This window comes from Manis pentadactyla, chromosome 10, assembly GCF_030020395.1.
Source record: "Manis pentadactyla isolate mManPen7 chromosome 10, mManPen7.hap1, whole genome shotgun sequence".
In the NCBI taxonomy this organism is placed as follows: Eukaryota; Metazoa; Chordata; class Mammalia; order Pholidota; family Manidae; genus Manis; species Manis pentadactyla.
Window position 1 is genome coordinate 96377064 of NC_080028.1, and position 19625 is coordinate 96396688.

The 19625-nt window shown below is 54.1% G+C and overlaps 1 protein-coding gene across 2 annotated transcripts; it reads left to right on the top strand.

Moving 5' to 3' along the window:
• Positions 1-4938: 4938 nt before the first annotated feature.
• Positions 4939-19603, top strand: EPHB4 (EPH receptor B4). 2 transcript variants are annotated; one of them, XM_036904546.2, is made up of 17 exons: positions 4939-5424; positions 8046-8116; positions 8333-8620; positions 9304-9700; positions 10621-10776; positions 10854-11210; positions 11522-11646; positions 12028-12193; positions 13241-13343; positions 13541-13605; positions 13723-13836; positions 13946-14193; positions 16177-16392; positions 16689-16838; positions 17233-17426; positions 17625-17780; positions 18870-19603. In XM_036904546.2, exons 1-17 carry the CDS (start codon positions 5373-5375, stop codon positions 18997-18999), a joined length of 2988 nt encoding a protein of 995 aa, XP_036760441.2. In that variant the 5' UTR covers positions 4939-5372; the 3' UTR covers positions 19000-19603. The 2 variants fall into 2 exon arrangements, with proteins under 2 accessions (XP_036760441.2, XP_036760442.2); XM_036904547.2 differs by having other exon boundaries at positions 4942-5424; positions 10878-11210.
• The last annotated feature ends 22 nt before the right edge of the window (positions 19604-19625 follow it).

Sequence of the window (19625 nt, forward strand, 5' to 3'; positions counted from 1 at the left end):
ACCTCCTTATGGCCTCTGCTGTGAGTTCTGCCAGTCCCCTTCCCTCCTTCCTGTGCATCTCGCTGATGCTCAACTCCCAGAGCTAGCTGCTTCAGTCCCCTGCCATTCCATCAGTGCTCCAGGTCCCTTCCTCTATCATCAGTGCCAAGACTGGGGGCTGGGTGGGCAGTGTTAGAAGGTAAATCACATCCCCTAATGGCTAGTGGGAAGTAGGGGCTCCGCAAGAGAAAGGGTCCAAGGCAGAGGGAGGGAAATGCCCACTGCCCAGCCTGGGTGACAGAGGAAGGAAGAGGATATTCGGTGTTCTACAGGTCCTTGGAGGTGGGGCTAGAGGGGCTGGCCTGTATGCCCAGTGCAGTGGAAGAACAGTGGAGCCTAGCTGCACCGCTAGCTGCTGGCTGAGTGCATCCCACAGATCACTTAACCTTCTGAGCCTGTCTCATCTTTAAAGTAGATGTCATAGTAACGCCCATTCTGCTTCACTAACAAAGTTCTTACGAGGACTTAAAAACAGCAATGTTTGCTTAAAAATGAAAAGGTGAATTAGTGAAGTTTTCCTCAGTCTTGCCAATCTCTACAGTCTCCTCCACACACGCCCATCCCACTCCCTGCAGCTTCCATCACTACCTTATGCCAGTAATTCCCGACCCTGTATCACCAGCCAGAAAGCTGCCTCTAAGCCTCAGATCTAGTTGTGTTCTGGACCTGTGGCCTGCATGGTCCACAGGGATCTCAAATTCATCCTGCCCATCACCTTGCATCTCCGTGGCCCCTGTTTCACTAGCTCCTACCTAGCTGCCCAAGTCTGAAGCTGGAATCATGCCTCACTCCCACAGGCAGGCTCAAGTCCTGGCTGTGTTGACTCTACCTCTCTTGAATTCTCCCATAACTCTCACATATACGCGTGCACGCACACACGCGCACGCACACACACACACACACACACACACACACCTGTTTCAGGTTAAGCCATCACTGTCATTTGGAGAACTGCGTTTGTTTTCTCTGAGTTCTGTCCTGATCCCTTTCTATCAGTTCCCCAAAGTTATACAAGTGGGATCTTTCTATACAAATCTGATGATGTTTCCTGCCTAAAAGACTTCTGTGGCTCCTAAGATGTTAGGACAAGCCCAGACTCCTGGAAGGTCCTTGCTTACCCCTCCAGCTCGTCTGTCGTCACAGTCCTTGCACTCTACACCCTGGCACAGTAAACTCTGCCCTCCTAGGTACATTCTCACCATATCCATGCGTTTGTATTTGCTGCTCCTTCTGCTTTTAAAGCAACCTTCTCCAGTCTCCTCGAGAACCCATTTATACAGCATCATCTCCAGAAAGTTCACCTTGAAACTGCAGGCGGTATTAGGTGTGCCTTCTCCGTGATCCCACGGAATGTATGGCCCATTTATGCTTAACACCTGGCCTCCTGTGTTCTGTTGCAGTTTCATGGCTATTTTTATCTCCAGGCTGTCAGTCACAAAGGCAGAGGATGACTTTGTATCCCCAGTCCTGGTTCTGATCCATAGTAAATATGCAATAAATGATTCCTGAGTAAATTAAAGAATGACTAGTTAATAAAGGAATATATAGTTAACAAATATTTGCTGAATATGGCCCAAGCCTGCATTGGACTTACAGAGGTGAGTGCAACATGTTATACCTACTTTCATGAAACTTAGGGCCACATACAAGTAAATATGCAATCACTTATAAATCAATAAAAGTTTTTCCATACATGTCTATTACAACTTTGTATATGATGAGTCAGGAAGATTTGAGGTGGTCAGATGAGCATTGGATTCAGGTTTTGTGAGTCTGAAGTTTATGCAAGTTGGGAAACCCTTCTTAAGAAAACAAAAACAGAAGTATGACTATAAAATTAGGTATAAATTAACTTCATATTTAGATTTAGAAATCACCAGTTGCAAATGTTGCATAATAAATATTACAACATTTTACCAAAATTCAAATGTTACCATAAATATTACAAAGTCTAGAAAAACAACATATTTGTAGTAAATAATGGCTCAACACACCTCTATGATGCTTTCATGTCCTACCTTTTTCTTACATATGTACTCTGACCACCCATTCATATAATTATCCTGTAATTTATTCTGTCTTCCCTCTGATATGACCTACTTATTTATTTACTTATTTCATTATCGAGAGTTCATAAAAATCTCATTGAGCTTTACAACTCATGACTGGTAGTGTCAAAACCTCTACCAAATTCCTTTCATGTAAGAGCTGTAAGGTTTCAGGCCATTTCAAACATTCTCCTGCTGTGAATCACCTTAAAAACTGTTTAAATTGATGGCACTCATTAACCAGGGCAGTGGGAGGAACCAGGCAGGTGAGGGGTGCCCAAGCTTAAACTTTATGAACTTCCAGATAAATTTAACTCTAGACTTAAAAAGGTTAGTTGGCCAGGTAGGTGGACTGGGATATGGGAAGAACAGTGACAATTTCTACCATTCATGATGAAAAGGGACGATTTATTGTTTTGTTGATGACACATAAGAAAAGTTGTAACTCCAACACTACTCCAAATATCTGTCATGTGGATAGCTAAAGAAAACAGCTGTGTGTGCACTGAGGGGCAGGGGGTGCTCCAAACAGGTATTGCCACAGCAAGGAGTGACAGCAACATGTTGATCAGGGACAGGGAACAGAGTAACAGCTGAATATCTGCGGTGGGAGGACAGTGAAATGCTCTAACGCTCTACTAACAAGGAAAGAAGGGCCTGACATTCGTTTGGGTCATCAGTCCAGATAGTGACATGAATGCTCAGCTGTGTAATGTATTAGCTTGTTGGGAAGTGGTCCTGGGTGGTCAGAGGGTGAAGGAAATGACCTCATACCCACAAGATAGATCAATGGTTATTCCTGAGCTTTGGAGTGAAAAAATCTCAGCATCTCAGTGGGAAGAGGAAATAATGGGATTTCCCCTACATTGTAAGACCTTTGAGACTAGGAGCCATGTTTTACAAATCTTGCAAACTAGCACAGCGATCACCTTGCATACAGTAGGTACCCAATAAAAGTTTCATTTTATTCATTCCTTTATTGGTATATACTAGGGGCTGTAGGTCATATGCTGGGAGGTGAGGGGGCTAAGGACCCCACCATATGGGATTGGCTGGGTATTTTCTTACCTAAGGTGCTAGGTGAGAGGGGCCTGGTCCTCAGAGGTCAGAAATAAGTGTTTGAATCTGCAGTGAGCTGTTACACTTCACCCTTGTCTCATCAGCCTTTCCCTCCGCCCTGCCTCATTTCTCCGTGCATCTGGGTCTCTCTACCATTCAGGCCATGCACCGCCCCCATCCCCACTTTTAACGATGTACTGCAACCTCCACCAAATTAGACAATTTGAGCAACCAAGGGCTTGGGGGAGTTTGAGGGCAAAGCCCAGGAGGAGACAGAGACATAACTTTTAAAGGAAGGATCAGTGCAGAGTGAGAGCAAGAAAAGATGGCAGGGAGTGGGTTGGGAGTATGGGGGCCAGCAGGGAGGGTCCATGGATAACCTGGAGGAGATGCTGAATTCCAAAAGAGAGCCGGCTTGGATCAGGGAGGGAGGAGGGGATTCCCAGTCCAGACCTGGTCTGCCTGGCTCCAGCCAAGCCGGCTGTTTCCTGCCCTCTGTGACCCCCCACCCCGGAGCAGGACCCAGGCAGGGCAGCGAGGAAGGGCAAGGGTGTGGGGAGCACCACTTGTGGCAAGAAGATAAGTGCGCTGGGACAAGAGGTCATTACAGGCCTGGCTGTCCTCTCAGGGGAGTCAGAGGCGCTTGGCAGCTCCCCAAGCATGGAGATTTCTTCCCTCTCTGGCCTCCTCCAGACTCTGTCCACCTTACACTTTCTAAGGCTAACCCCTTTCCTTCCAGCTCTTTCAGTGGTGGACTCCTGCAGACCCCCATCCATCCCATGACCCACACCACAGGTGCCTTGACGTAGAAGGGGGACTGGTGGGAGGAGTATTGCTTTCCTGGACCCTCCCCTCTAACTGATGGGATCGGGTGTGAGGGGTGGCAATGAGAGGAAGGGCCCTCCCAGTCATCCCGAGGGCCCCCAGGAGCCAGACAGGAAACAGCCTCAGGAAAGAGAGCAGCCGCTCAGGCCGCAGCCCCAGGAGTCAGGGCTGCGGGCGGCCCGGCGACAGTGAGAGTGAGGGCCGTGACTGGGGAATCCAAGAGGACCCCTCACTCCCGTGGACCCACCTACCTTTTACTTATCCGGGCTTCCTCGACTTTTCTGTACTCCTCCCCATCTCAACCTAATCGCCCCACACTTTCCAGCACTAGGCTGTGTGCGAGGTAGGTCCCCAACACTTCATCTTTGTTGCATGATTGTGTGAAACGTTCTCTCCATAGTTACCTAAGCTGGGATCGCTGCCCGGGAGTCCGCAGGGCCACGCTCCACCCTCAAAAACTTCCCCCAAACCCGGCCCTTTGCGCCAACTAGAGGGTAGTGGGCGCATCCAGGAGTAGAATCTGCAGTTCGCAGGACGGTCCGAGAGGTGCACATTTACGCGCACGCCCCAACGGCCCCCCGCAGCACCTGGATGTTTCTCTGCTCCCTGGCGTCTGCCGAGTTCGAACCTGCCCCAGGGGTCCCTGAGTTCCGGCCCCGACACACGCGGTCCGGGGGAGGACGCCCGGCTGCCGAGCACGTCGAGGCGGTCCCACGACTGCGCGCCCGCTGCCCCACCCCCTTCTCCAAACTTTCTCCCAACTTCCCGACCTGCTCTGCTCGGCGCCCCGCTCTGCTTCCCTCATGAATTATTCAGCAGCGCGCGCTCCAATCAGCGCGCCGCAGCCCCCTCGCCAAGCCGGGGCTGGGGAGCCCCCCCGCCCCCCGCGCGCCCCTCCCTCGCAGCCAGGCGCCGCCCGGCCCAGTCTCAGCCCGTCCCAGCCCCGGCCCGTCCGACCCCGCGCCGCAGTCTCCCTCCCTCCCGCTCCCGTCCCGGCTCCGGCTCCCACCCTCCCTGCCGGCGCGGAGCGCACTCGGTCCGGAGGCACGAGCAGCTCCACTGTAGGGGGGGCGGGGGAGACCGTGTGCGGACCACCCACCCCCAGCCAGCTGGGGCGGGACCCCGTAGCCCCGGAGGGACCCCGACTGCAGCCACGTCTCGCTGTGCGTTCTCGGCGCGGCCACAGCAAAGACGCCCGCCACCCGCGCGCTCGGCGGGGACGTGGGGCCACACCTGGGCGCCGCCACCCGGTGCTCGGCGCGCCCACATGTGCCTACGCTGAGGCACAGAGAGTCGCGCGCGGGGAGTCGGCGTCTACCCACTCAGGGTGAGGGCGATCAGACCTGGGGGGGCTAGCGCCCCCCAAACTCGGATCGGATCCAACTGGAGTGAGGCGGCGCCATGGAGCTCCGGGTTCTGCTCTGCTGGGCTTCGCTCGCAGCAGCTCTAGAAGGTGAGTTTCCTTGGGGCGCCCCGCCGCTCCTGGGCCCCACAGTTAGGCCTCGGAGTGAAGGAGCCGACTTCCCGTTCCCCCTTCCCGGCACCCCGACCGCGAACACTGAGGACCAATAGTCCTAGAGCGGGCGGGGGGCGGGGAGGAGACGGCCCAGCGGAGAGTGGAGTTTTCTTTTGTTTGGGAAAGAGATGGAGTCGAGCTGCGTCCCGGGACGTGTCCCCCTGCCCCGGCTCCCCAAACTCTTGCTCCCGACTCCTAGCGCCTTTAGCAGCCTCTCCTTTTCTCCCTGCTGCAATCTTAAAAACTCTGCAGTTTCTCTCCCTCTTCCCACCAACGCCAAACATGAGAAACGTCTCTGGAGACAACGGAGAACTTAGTGCTAGGCCATAAAACTACCCCCGGCCCCCCATTCCTCTGAATTCATACCTTCATCCTACAATTCCACATGCCTCTGGCACAACGGGCCACTTTCTGCACTCACACTCCAAAAACCCCCCGAATCTTTCCCAAAGCCACTGCCCCTGCTGCAGAGGCCACTTTCCCCAGGCTGCACCCCAGCCCTTTAAGTGCTGTTTAGACCCCAGTCCCGCCTGGGTCCCTTTCTCCAAACCAACAGGCCAGCAGAAAGTGACCTACACAGCCCCCATGTTTGGGAAACAGCTTAACCACACCATCCACCTCCTAGTCTCAAAATTTCTACTTTTTGTCTCCGTTCCCCCAATTTTTCTTCATCCATGAGTCTCTCCCCTCTCCTTGTCTCCTGGATGGAGAGCCAAGAGCCCTATAAAACCTGCTCCTATGGCCCTAATCGCCTTTCAGTGAGCCGTCTCCACACCCCCCTTCACTGCCTGGAATCAGAGGGGTCTCTCGGGGTTGGGCATGGGGGCTGCTGAGGAGGAATCAAAAAGGCAATCAGAAACCCCTCTCCCCCAGGTGGGCCATGCTGCTCTAGGCTGGAGATCAAAGGCTGGGGGTGGGGGAAGAGGGGCCTTGCTGGGCTCTGAGAAGGAAGGGGAGAGAACCATCGGGGAGAGAGGGAGGCATAGCTGGAGAAACCCACCTTGCAGGACGAACTGTGGTGAAAGGGAAACGGAGATGCTCTGACGAAACTGGGCAGTAGATTCCTGTCCCCTAAGTGCTTTCCGAGCCCCAGGCCCTTGCTTAGTGCTTGGCATTTCACCATTGCAACGAGCCTGCAGGTGGGATGCGGTGTTGCCCCCAATTTACAGATGAGGAGACTGAGGCTACAAACAGTTGTTGGAATTATCCAAGGTCGTTTGCCCCAGTGCAGGTGAAAAGTGGGAGGCGGAAAACACAGGAGAGAGTGACAGAGAAGTGGAGAGGGACAGAGCGGGGCACAGAGAGGTGAGAGCAGAGGGCTGACAGCTCAGAGCGCTTGAGGCAGGCAGGACCCAGATAGGATGAGAGAAAGTGAGCCACTCCGAGTGAGGATAGACCTGAAACAGAGACAGTGTGTGAACTGGAGACAGGAAAACACTGTCCAGGCTGGAACAATGGAGGGTGGAGACGCAGCCTCTATCCACCCCCTTCCCAGCACCCGGGCATCCTGTCCCCAGCTTGCTGGGCAGTCTCCCACCACCCATGGAGACCCGGTTTTCACCTCGGGCTAGCCCACCTGACCCCTTACCCTCCGTGGACGTCACTTGGTCCTGGGAGGAGGTTGCCCCTACCACCCGCCTTCCTTTCTTCCTGCAGTCCCCACGGGAGGGGGACCTGGTCCCAGGTGTGCTGCTGACTCCCTTGGGGGCCTTCTGCGGCTCCTGCAAGGCTGGGCCTCAGGCCCCTCACCTTGCCCTGGCCTCCCAGGGGATTCCCCTACCCGCCTCCGCTTTTCTCAGCCAGGGGCTGTGTTGTTTCTCCTAATCCCCCCTTCCGCCAGGACCACGCCCCTCCCCCAGGCCAGAGCCCAGCCAGGTGTGTTCACATCCCGCCCCCATACATACACCCCTAAAAATTCCTCCCCTTTTCCTTCTCGCAACCAAATCCAGATGTGAGGCCCCTGCAGGCAGGGGCCAAGTGGGGAGCGTCCCAGCCTCCAGCACTTCCTCCTCTGAGGGTGGGGAGTGGGTGGGGGTCAGGGCTGGGCTTAGGAGCTGGGCTCCACCTTTAAGGGATCTGAAGGACTCGGCTTGGTCCGAAAGGAGGCGGGGACTTGCAAGAGGTGCTAAACTGGGTGGAGAGGTAGCAACTTGACTTTGGATATAGGGAAGGGACTGGGGAGGATGAGGCAGGCCTTGTAGGTAGGGGTGTCCCATGCCAGCAGCCCTTTGCCCCCAGAAGGTCAGGGCCCTAATTTAACTCCCTCTGAGCTGTTTGCCCTGCTCCCCTTGTCCTCGGGGCACAGTGGTTCACAGAAGCCCAGATCTGGGAGCCCTGAGGGGACAGCCATGCCTGCCAGCTGTTAGGGGTGAGGTTGACACTCAGAAAATTACACGAGAAGTCGAGGGGGGGACAGGCAGGGCTTTCCTCCCTCTTCATCCCATCTGGGCTCAGACACCTCAGCTCCTCCACTGGAGCTCATAGGACCCCCTGCCTTCGTTCCCAGGAATCTGGTTACTCCCCCAAGCACTGACTGACTGCTTGTCTGTCTGTCTTAGAGACCCTGCTGAACACAAAACTGGAAACTGCGGATCTGAAGTGGGCGACATTCCCTCAGGTGGAGGGGCAGGTAAGAGCTGCACCCAGAGCTTGAGGGAAACTGAGGGAGGGACTAGGGGCAGCTGTCCTGACCTGCTTCCCATGTCCTTGCCCCCCATCACAGCAGTAGAGCAGGTGTCCTCTGAGCCCTTGTCCTCCCCCCAGCCCCACCTTGCTGTATGACAAACGCCCTCCCACTGACCCCACCAGCTCAGCGGCTCCCAGGCTGACCCCCTTGTCCCCACAGTGGGAGGAGCTGAGTGGCCTGGATGATGAACAGCACAGCGTTCGCACCTACGAGGTGTGCGATGTGCAGCGGGCGCCGGGTCTGGCACACTGGCTGCGCACGGGCTGGGTCCCGCGGCGAGGAGCCGTGCATGTGTACGCCACCCTGCGCTTCACCATGCTCGAGTGCCTGTCCCTGCTGCGGGCCAGCCGCTCCTGCAAGGAGACCTTCACTGTCTTCTACTTCGAGAGTGATGCTGATACGGCCACAGCTGTCACACCGGCCTGGATGGAGAACCCCTACATCAAGGTGCCCAAGGCCTGGGGGCAGGCTGGGGCCTAGAGGTGACAGGCGAGCTTCGGGGGCCCCTGGCAGGGTTGTTGGATTCTGACAGCAGGAGGCTCAGGCCTGGGAGGGAGGAAGGAAAGAAGGTTTTCAGCAGCAAGCAGTTTGGCTCCCAGCCTGGGCCCCAGGGGTCATCTCAGCCACTACACTGTGCCTGGGCCTCCCTGCACTTTCCCCATTCTCCAGGTACACCTTGCCTCACCAGGGAGTGCCTCCTCTCTGTCTCTTCTACCCACCTCCTACCTGTCTTCTGAGTTCCAGCTCCAAAGTCTCCCTGGTCACCTTTGCTGAAGCACCCTGCCTTGGGGTCCCACCTGTCCTGGCATGCACTACACTTCCAACTCATCTGTGCTTCCTTCGCTTCTCGTACCTCGGCACTGAGTCTAGGGCCTGGCCTAGAGTAGGTGCTGGTAAAAGTTTGTAGGATGAGCAAATGGACGAAAAGGGGTGCAGAACAAAGACTGGACACATAGTAGGAGCTCAGCAAGTATTACTGAATAATGTTAGGGCCTGCAAAAAAATGCGCAAAAGGTGAAGAGAAGGTTCTAGAATAAGAATGGAGGAGAGAGTGAGCTGGAAAGAAGACAGTCGCCAGAGTTCTTGGGGAGTGGAGTACAGCAGCAGTGAGTCTTTTCCCGACCTGGCAGGTGGACACAGTGGCTGCTGAGCACTTGACCCGGAAGCGCCCTGGGGCTGAGGCCACTGGGAAGGTGAACGTCAAGACACTGCGTCTGGGCCCTCTCACCAAGGCCGGCTTCTACTTGGCCTTCCAGGACCAGGGCGCCTGCATGGCCCTGCTGTCCCTGCATCTTTTCTACAAGAAGTGTGCCCCGCTGACCGTGAACCTCACTCACTTCCCTGAGACTGTGCCCCGTGAGCTTGTGGTGCCCGTGGCAGGGAGCTGTGTGGCAGACGCTGTCCCTGCCCCTGGCCCCAGCCCCAGTCTCTACTGCCGGGAGGATGGCCAGTGGGCTGAGCAGCCGGTCACAGGCTGCAGCTGTGCTGCAGGGTTCGAGGCCACAGAGGGAAGTACCAAGTGCCGAGGTAAGGGCTAGCACCTACCCTGTAAAACTTGCCCACCATGCAGGCAGGTCCTGTATGCTGTTCTTGGATCCAGTTTGAATAGGCTGTTCTCCCGGGCACTCAGTTTCTGGGGGCCCTATTTTCAGAGCCCCCAACATAGTCACTCTTTTTCCTAATTATGTCCATCTCCTTTCTGGACAGGGGAGTCTCTCCTGGGGTGCCAGACTGTCCTCAGGATGGGGGACACATTTTGGGTTTGGAAGATAAAGACATAGTCTCTGTATCTTGTTGGTTATGGGTTTTCTCTGATTTACTATAGTGATTCTCACTTTAGCTTTTTCTCTGGAGCAGGGGTTCATAATTCAGGTTTTGTAGACAATGTAAGGGATCCGTAAACTTTGGTGGAAGAAAAATGAGTTTACGTCTTCACTCATCTCCACCCAAAATTGACCGCTCTTTCCAACAGCCCAGCAGTCATAGCAGGACCTGAGATTGAGCAGCATTCGGATCATGGGTATTGTCACAACCTATTACAGATGATGCAAGAATGTCCAAATGCTGTTTTTGCTCATCACCACTTTAGTATTAGAGTGGCTGCTAGACCTGCTGCTGTCTTGTTAGTAAAGAAACACACACATTGCTATGTTAACAAACATGTTTTTATCATGTTGGGACCATTGTATCTCAACTTAATTTAGTTTCCTTTGTAATCCTGTGTATTTTGTGGTGGGCAATTAACATAAAGTCTGAGCAGGGGTCTGTGGGTTTCACCAGACTGCCACGGAGGTGGGGGTGTCAGGGCTAACACAGGATAGGACCCCTGGTCTGGAGAGCAGGTCTCCTTAGGGGTTCACTGTCTGAGCTCCTCCCTCTCTGTCTCCCCACCCTGCTTTGCACTTTATGCAATTGCATGTTTTTGATAAACACTTTCTCCCTCTCAGCCTGTGCCCAGGGCACCTTCAAGCCCCTCTCCGGGGAGGGGTCCTGCCAGCCATGCCCAGCCAACAGCCACTCCAACACCATCGGCTCACCAGTCTGCCAGTGCCGCATCGGGTACTTCCGGGCCCGCACAGATCCCCGGGGTGCACCCTGTACCAGTAAGTGACTCCCATCCTCCCAGGCCTTCCTGCTCTTGGCCCTGTCCTGCTGGTGCCCAACCAAGATGAGAAGTCAGTGTGGCTGCCTCTGTGTCCCGCAGCGCCTCCGTCTGCTCCAAGAAGTGTGGTTTCCCGCCTGAACGGCTCCTCCCTGCGCCTGGAGTGGAGTGCCCCCCTCGAGTCAGGCGGCCGAGAGGACCTCACCTACGCCCTCCGCTGCCGGGAATGCCGCCCTGGGGGGTCTTGCACGCCCTGTGGAGGGGACCTGACCTTTGACCCCGGCCCCCGGGACCTGGTGGAGCCCTGGGTGGCAATACGTGGACTGCGTCCTGACTTCACCTACACCTTTGAGGTCACCGCCTGGAATGGGGTGTCTTCCTTAGCCACTGGGCCAGTTCCATTTGAGGCTGTGAATGTTACCACTGACCGCGAGGGTGAGATGGGAGTTGGGGCGGCTCGTCAGATGGGAGAGTTGGTGGTGGGGAAAATCAGCGAGAGATGCAGACAGCATAAAGACCTGAAGGGAAAAGGGCAGTGGCTGGGAGGTGGGGTCCCTGAGAAGGCTTGCAGGTCATAAGGCAGAAAGACAGTGGGAAAGATGCAAGGCTGGCTGCAGAGCTAAGGACAGGGCAGACAGAGGAATTCCTGAAACAGCAGAGGCTGGGACAAGTGTAGCCAGCAGAGGTAGAGCTGGGAAAGCTGCCACGTGTATGCAGAGGCCCCAACATGTTCTGTCTCTTTGCAGTGCCACCCCCAGTGTCTGACATCCGGGTGACTCGGTCATCGCCCAGCAGCTTGAGCCTGTCTTGGGCTGTTCCCCGGGCACCCAGTGGTGCAGTGCTGGACTACGAGGTTAAGTACCATGAGAAGGTGAGACCAGGGCCCATCCTTGGGGGTGGGGGTGGGTAGTGGGATGTGCTCAGGCCAGGACACCTGATTTATAGGCACTGGGAAGGTGGTTGATTTCTAGCTCTACTGTGTACTAGCTGTGTGACCTTGGGCCAGCCCCTTGGCCTCTCTGAACTCAATATCCCCATTGTAAAATAGTAATGAAAATGGTAACCCCACAGAATTGCTGTAAGGATTAAATGATACCATGAATGCAAAGCTCATGGCACAGTGCATATGTAAGTGAGCACAAAGGCCTCACCTGCCACATGGCAAGACCAAGATACAAGTGAAGGAGAGGGCGGAAGAGCAGTGGAAACTGGGGGCCCTGGCTTACAGCCAGCCCCCTCCTCGTCTGGACAGGGCACAGAGGGCCCCAGCAGCGTGCGGTTCCTGAAGACATCGGAAAACCGAGCAGAGCTGCAGGGGCTGAAGCGAGGAGCCAGTTACCTGGTCCAGGTGCGGGCACGCTCTGAGGCTGGTTACGGGCCCTTCGGCCAGGAGCATCACAGCCAGACCCAGCTGGACGGTGAGCCTTGGAGCATAGTGTGGGTAGGGGTGGCATCCCCCACTAGGCAGGAAGCCTTGCCTCTGACCCCAGAGGATCCCCAGAGTCACATTCCCAGGCATTTTGGCCTCTGGAGGAGAGCATAGTGTGAAACATAAAACCAACAGCTTGGTGTGGAGACCACTCAATGGCTTTCCAGCTGTGTGACCTTAAACAAAAGCTTGATCCTTGAACTCCAGCTCTCTCATCCAAAAATTTAAATATCATGAAGCTTTCACAGGGGTCCCAGGATTAACTGAGAATTAGTTGTAATTTGCTGGCCCAGTGGTTTTCTAACCCTTTACATTGTTTTAAGTTTTAATTGAGATATGATTCATATACCATATAATTTGCCCTTTTAAAGGGCATCTATGACTCAGTGGCATCTAGTATCTTCACAAGGTTGTGCAACCATCATAATTTCCAAATACTTCAGCACCTAAAGAGAGACCTATACCCCCTCAGTCACCTCCCCACCAGCCGCTGGCAAACACTAATCTTTCTGTCTCTGGATTTGCCTGTTCTGGACATTTCATCGGCCTGGAGTCCTATAGTATGTGGTCCTTTGTGACTGGCTTCCCCTTTGACTTGGCGTAACGTTCTCAAGGCTCATCCATGTTGTAGCATGTTTCTGTGCTTCATTCCTTTTTCTGGTTGGAAAATATTCCATTGTATATCCGTTCAGCTGTTGACAGACGTTTGGGTTGTTTCCACATTTTAGTTACAAACCTTTTCGTTTTTAGCCTTTGGAACATTTCATTAAACTGGGACTTTCTGTGGTTACCAGTATTTATAACTGAACAAAGTCAAACTGTCTCAGGCAGTAGTAAGGCTGAGAAACTTCCTCCCTTGCCCTGAGGGATTGCAGAGGGGCCCAGAGGCTTGTGGAAAGCAGTCTGAGAACCACTGTGCTTTCCCGGCCCTGCCACTCTGGCTTGGGGGCCGTTCTCAGGGGAACCACAGCCTGTGCCCAAGCTGGGCCAGGGCCTCCTGGGCTGTCAGATTCTGATCACCAGCTTTTCTCCCCAGAGAGCGAGAGCTGGCGGGAGCAGCTGGCCCTGATAGCAGGCACAGCGGTCGTGGGTGTGGTGCTGGTCCTGGTGGTCATTGTCATCGCCGTGCTCTGCCTCAGGTGAGGGCTCTGGGTGCCTGGAGGCCCTTGTCGATGGCCACCTGCCCTCTTGCTGCAGAGCAAGCTTCCCTCAATGCCCAAGGAGCTTATTTTCACTTGGAAGCTTCTCTGATACCAGCTCTGCTCTTTCTGTCCTGTCCCTTTGGGAACATAGAAATCCATGACTCAATTTACCTTGTCTTTCCCATTGGCTGCAGGAAGCAGAGCAATGGGAGAGAAGCTGAATACTCGGACAAGCATGGACAGTATCTCATCGGGCACGGTGGGTAAGCCTGTCCTGAAGTACACAGGTTTGGGTAAGAGCTGTGAGCTGAGGATCAGGGTGCCTGGGTACTGAGGAAGTTACTCCTGGGCTAATGGGCCCTGCATGATTCCTCAGGTACTAAGGTCTACATTGACCCCTTCACTTACGAAGACCCTAATGAGGCTGTGAGGGAATTTGCAAAAGAGATCGATGTCTCCTATGTCAAGATCGAGGAGGTGATTGGCGCAGGTGAGAGGAAAGATGGGTGCGTGAGTGGGAGTGAGGGTGGGGTGGGGTGGGGGAGGGCAGGCCGGAACAGACCAGGGTGGGAGGCTGACCCCCAGCGTCCTTCCTGAAGGTGAGTTCGGGGAGGTGTGCCGGGGGCGGCTCAAGGCCCCAGGAAAGAAGGAGAGCTGCGTGGCCATCAAGACCCTGAAGGGAGGCTACACGGAACGGCAGCGGCGGGAGTTCCTGAGTGAAGCATCCATCATGGGCCAATTCGAGCACCCGAACATCATTCGCCTGGAGGGTGTGGTCACCAACAGCGTGCCTGTCATGATCCTCACCGAGTTCATGGAGAACGGCGCCCTGGACTCCTTCTTGAGGGTGAGCCCCATCTCCACCCGCGCCCCCAACCCCCAGAACAGCTAAGGAGCCCAAGACCTAGGACATACTTGGGGTCCACATCCACCTCTGCCCTTCATTGTCCCTTCAGGAAGGTTGTGTGCCTGGGACTGGCCTTTCCTGGGGCCCTGGGCAGAACTGGCTCTCTGTGGGGCCAGCTGAACTTGACATATAGAGGGGTCACTATATAAAATAACTACATAGGCATGTATATATAGCTATATACATATATATATATATGTACATATATACACACACATATAAAACTTCTGACAGATGGCTCCTGAGTGCCTCCTTGTGCACCAGCCACTCTCCTAGGCCCTGGGAATAATCGTGATCATCTCTGCTTTGGGGAACAGACAATGTGATGGGGGAGACTGAAAACCAACAAGTAAACAAGCTTTTTAAAATGTAAACGACTTCAGATGTGAAAAACATTAAACAGGATCATAGAAGAGTGGCTAGAGGTGTGGGAGAATGGCTTGTTTTATTTTTCTATGTATTTTATTATTTTGAATGGAATCGAATTAACTTTACTATGCATCCTATAAAAAATAATAATAATAAGATATTTTCTTCCAGAGCAAAATAACATTGCAGTGAACAGAATTATTATGATTCCTTGGTATCATCCGATATCCAGTTGATATTCACATTTCCCCAGTTTTCCCCCAAATGACCCTTACAGCTGATTTGGCCAAACCAGGATCCAGTTCAGGATTAAGCATTGCTCCTGGTGTTTATATTTTAGAACCTCTTCTAAATCCAGGACAGTCCCTTATCATGCTAGGCCACTTGTCTCTTTGATTATTTCACCTTCTGGATTTACAGGCTTCTTCCCAGCGGGGTCGTTTAGCTTGTTCCTCTATTTCCTATAAGAGAAGCTATATCTGATGTTTTGATCAATTCAAAATTAAATACCAGTGGCCAGCCTACATTGGGGGTGCTATGTGCCTCAGCTGGTGGTCTGCCAGAAAGCACAGGCCACCTGGCTCCACTGTGTGGGATGCTGAGGCTGACCCTTGTGTGGTGAGGTGACAGCCTGGTTATCCCTTGCGGAGGTCCAGCTGCAGCACAGGGAAGGGGGTCCACTTAGAGGAGATGACATTGGGCAAATAAGAAGATGAGCAGGGGGTGTGTTGGTACTGAGAGTAGAGAACCACAGTGGGCACAAACTCGACAATTTCGAGAAACAGAAAGGCTCGTGAAGCTGAAAAGAGCAGAGGAGCAATGGTAGATCTCCATGCAAATGGCCGCCTGGTCACATGTGCCCCATGGCCTTAGGAATTTGCATTTGATTAGAAGTGTCAGGGACAGCCTTTGGAGGGATTTCAGCAGGAGAGTGAGATGATTTAAGGAGACCCTCTTGGCAGTGCTGGGAAGCAGTAGCTGAACCGAGAAAATGGGCTTACCTGGCAAGAGTGAACTCTGTAAAGGTCAAGATTAAGCTTTAGATCTTGGTTTCAGCCCCGTGGTCGCTGATCACACCCAATTCCTCACTGCTCTCTTGGGTGCTACCCACAGTTGGTCCAACGGGGCAGAGTGAGATTGCAGCTGGGCAGGCACAAATGCCTCTGCATCTGTGGACAGGTAGCTCAGAGCATGCTCCTGTAGGAACTCTGTTGCTGTCAGATAAAAAGAACATACTAGATCAGAAGCATTTATTGTTTCCTGGGTGTAAAGCACTGTACTAGGTTACGTGGAAACAAATTCAAAAATAATCTTATAATCTCATCAAGAGAAATTAAATGCATATATTTGAAACAGGAACAACTGTAAGCATTGTGTTGGGGACTGTAGTAGGAGCTGAGAGAGCTTGGAATTTAAGGAAGGGGAGGGCTTAAATCGGCCGACCTGCCCTAAAGGTGAGCATGAGATGGGTCTACAAGTGCCAGAATGTGGGACAAAGGGGAAACGGTAAATGAGCTGTCCTAACCATGCCTCTGTTCCTTATCCGGTCTCCAGCTGAACGATGGACAGTTCACTGTCATCCAGCTGGTAGGCATGTTACGGGGCATTGCCTCTGGCATGCGGTACCTTGCTGAGATGAGCTACGTCCACCGTGACCTGGCTGCCCGCAACATCCTAGTCAACAGCAACCTGGTCTGCAAGGTTTCTGACTTTGGCCTTTCCCGATTCTTGGAGGAGAACTCTTCTGATCCCACCTACACGAGCTCTTTGGTGAGGCTGGGGACAATGTATGAACTAGATTCTTAGGGCCAGGTGGGGAGGGAAGGTTGAACAGAGGGAAGACTGAAGGATTGACAGCTCTGGTCCAGGGCAAGATGTAGGAGCAGATCACGGAGGGGTGGTGAGCTTAGGGAACCTACATTTTGGCTTCCCTAGGGAAAGTGGGGGTGAGGGAGCTGGGTGCTTGGGTCCCAGAAAGAAAGGAAGGCTGGGGGAAAGGCAAAGCCAGGAGCAGAGTGTCTGGGTCCTCTTGTCCCTCAGCTCACCTTTTCCTCCCTCATCTTTAGGGAGGAAAGATTCCCATCCGATGGACAGCCCCCGAGGCCATTGCCTTCCGAAAGTTCACCTCTGCCAGTGATGCCTGGAGCTATGGGATTGTGATGTGGGAGGTCATGTCATTTGGGGAACGGCCATACTGGGATATGAGCAATCAGGATGTAAGTGTCCCATAGTCCAACCAAGCTTTCTGGAATGTCTTCTCACCTGGAATATGGGGTGGGGATCCCAGAGGGCTTGTCACCACTGGGTCCTTGAAATGACAAGGGTGGCATAAAGAAGAGCTGGTCTTTGTATCTAAGACTGATACGGCAGGTCTGGTCACCGAAGGACACAGGAAGGGGGGGATTAGGAGAGTGCATGTCTAGATCATATCCCAAGAGCTGTTGGGGTGTTGAGCCTCGAGCCTCTGCCCCATCCAGGAGGATCCCCAGATCTCCCCTTTGTGGGGGCCATGGCACGTCTCCCAGCATCTGTGAAGTCACCATTTCCTTGGCATCCATTGGCGTCCTTGTTCTCCCTGGACATCCTCACCCAGTGCTTCTGTCATTTCAGGTAATCAATGCCATTGAACAGGACTACCGGCTGCCCCCACCCCCAGACTGCCCCACCTCCCTGCACCAGCTCATGCTGGACTGTTGGCAGAAGGACCGGAATGCACGGCCTCGCTTCCCCCAGGTGGTTAGCGCCCTCGACAAGATGATCCGGAACCCTGCGAGCCTCAAAATTGTAGCCAGGGAGAATGGCGGGTGAGGACCCTAGAGAATGGGCCCTGTCTCTCCTGTACTTTGCCACCACCTGAGAACCGCTCTTTCTCCCCTCAGAAGTATCCGTGCCTTTGGTGGTATGTGGGATTGTCCCTGGCCACCTCTCCACAGCTGGGCCCTACGTCCCTGCCCCTACACAGCCCTGGTACTCCGCTCATCCTCCCCATCCTTGCCTCCCAGGGCCTCGCACCCACTCCTGGATCAGCGGCAGCCTCACTACTCAGCCTTTGGCTCCGTGGGTGAGTGGCTTCGAGCCATCAAGATGGGACGATATGAAGAAAGTTTTGCTGCCGCTGGCTTTGGCTCCTTTGAGCTGGTCAGCCAAATCTCCACTGAGTAAGTCACAGCAGGAGCTGGAGGTGGGCATGTGAGCCAAGCAGTCAGAGCCACACCTGGGATCTGAATCAGCCCCACAGAGTTAGCAAGGGCCTTTGAGGTCAACTCCTGATGCTAACTCTGTTTTACAGAGCTCCCCAAAAGCAGTAACAGCTGCTGGGGCTGAAAGGCCTGGAATCTTGCAGGACAGCTGTGCCTGCCTCATCCTCCAGCCCCATCTTGGCCCTGGACCATCTTGTCTCTTTGTGCATCTTCTGCATTCCAGACCCTGCTCTCGCATTAACAGTGTGTCAACTCTGGCTGTTTTCCCACCCATAAAAGGAGAAGGTTGGACTAGGTTTTGGAAATCCTTTCCAGCTTTAATGTTAAATGGTTTTATGGTTCCAACGCCTCCCAAATACTGTTTTTCTCTTGTTGGCATCTCTTGGGTTCTCCTTTCTGCCTTCCTATTTCTTTCCCAAGGTCTCTTCGCTGCCCAGATCTGAGTAACAGAAGTAGAAAGAAATCTGGCAGTAGCGGTGGGAGGCCTCTCCCTAACAGTCTATCCCCAGCGCGGGACCTAGGCGCTCTCCTCCCTAACTAGTTGCAGCCTTGCCTTTACACAGGTTCGTTCTTTCCACTTCCACCACTTTTTTCTCCCCTTATCTCAGCCTTCAGGCGGCTAGACTAGAGGGGCAGTTTGCGCCCCGCCCCTCTCCTTCCTTTCCACCCTGCTCTTCCTCTGGCCTTTTCTTTCTGCTCTAAACCAATCTGTGCTGCCCCTTACCCCAGCCTTGTTTTGTGGGCTTTTCTCTCGCTTTTGTTCCTCCCCTTTTCTGATTCTCCGCCTTTTCTCAATCTTTGCTTGTGCATCCAGGCCGCACCCCCACCTCCCGCCTCCCGCCTCCCGCAGGGGCGGCGGGATACCTAGCCCCACCCTCTACTGCGGCTGCGCTGGAGGATTGCTGCTTGGCTCCCAAATTCGGAAACTGCCCGGCAACCACTGACGTGGGCCCCTCCCGCTGGCCCTCCTGATTGGCTGGCAGTCCCGAGGCGGGGCCGGGTTTCTGGGTGCTCCTTGGTGTCAGATAGCTGTTCATTCTTCCTCAGGGATTTACTTCGAATCGGAGTCACTCTGGCGGGACACCAGAAGAAAATCCTGGCCAGTGTCCAGCACATGAAGTCCCAGGCCAAGCCTGGAGCCCCAGGCGGGTCAGGTGCACCAGCTCCACAGTACTGACCTGCGCCGCCTTACCTGGCCCCACAGCTCTGGAGCGGCAGGAGCTCCCAAGCTGGGGACACAGCTCTTCTTCCTGGGGCAGTTGGTGCGGACCCAAGAGGCCCCCATCCCTGCGCCCCACTGGATTGCACTTTGAACCCATGGGGGTGGGGAGCTGGCAATTTGGAGCCACAGGATTTGGGGAATCTGCCAAGTGGGAGCGTAGATCACATGCCCCCAGGCAGAGAACCTCACACCCTGGGTGCGGAGCGCTTCCCTCAGGCTTGGGTGTGACCAAGGGAGGAAAGTGCCCAAAATCTGCCTTCTTCCCAGGGGTGGTTGGGCACCATCCCCACAGACTCCCTCTCATCCCCAATCAGGGCCCCCAGGTGCCCCTCCTCACCTTGAGGGGCTATAGCCCTGCAGACCAAAGAGAAGAGGGTGGCCTGCCTGAGCTCGGGAGTGGAGCGCGCCGTGGTTGGAGGTGGGAAGGGGTGTCAGACCCTATGACAAAAACCACAGGACTTGGATGTCCCACCCTTGCTGCTGTCTCCACCGAACTCAGTTTTCCCTTGTAAATGCCCCTCCCCCATCTGCTGCCTTCATATTGAAGGTTTTTGAGGTATATTTTTTGTTTTTGGTCTTAT

Coding starts and splice junctions, on each gene's coding strand:
- EPHB4 (XM_036904546.2), top strand. CDS start 5,373: ATGGAGCTCCGGGTTCTGCTCTGCTGGGCTTCGCTCGCAGCAGCTCTA. Junction 9,701..10,620: donor GGGAAGTACCAAGTGCCGAG/GTAAGGGCTAGC, acceptor TCTCCCTCTCAG/CCTGTGCCCAGGGCACCTTC. Junction 17,427..17,624: donor GTAGCCAGGGAGAATGGCGG/GTGAGGACCCTA, acceptor CTTGCCTCCCAG/GGCCTCGCACCCACTCCTGG.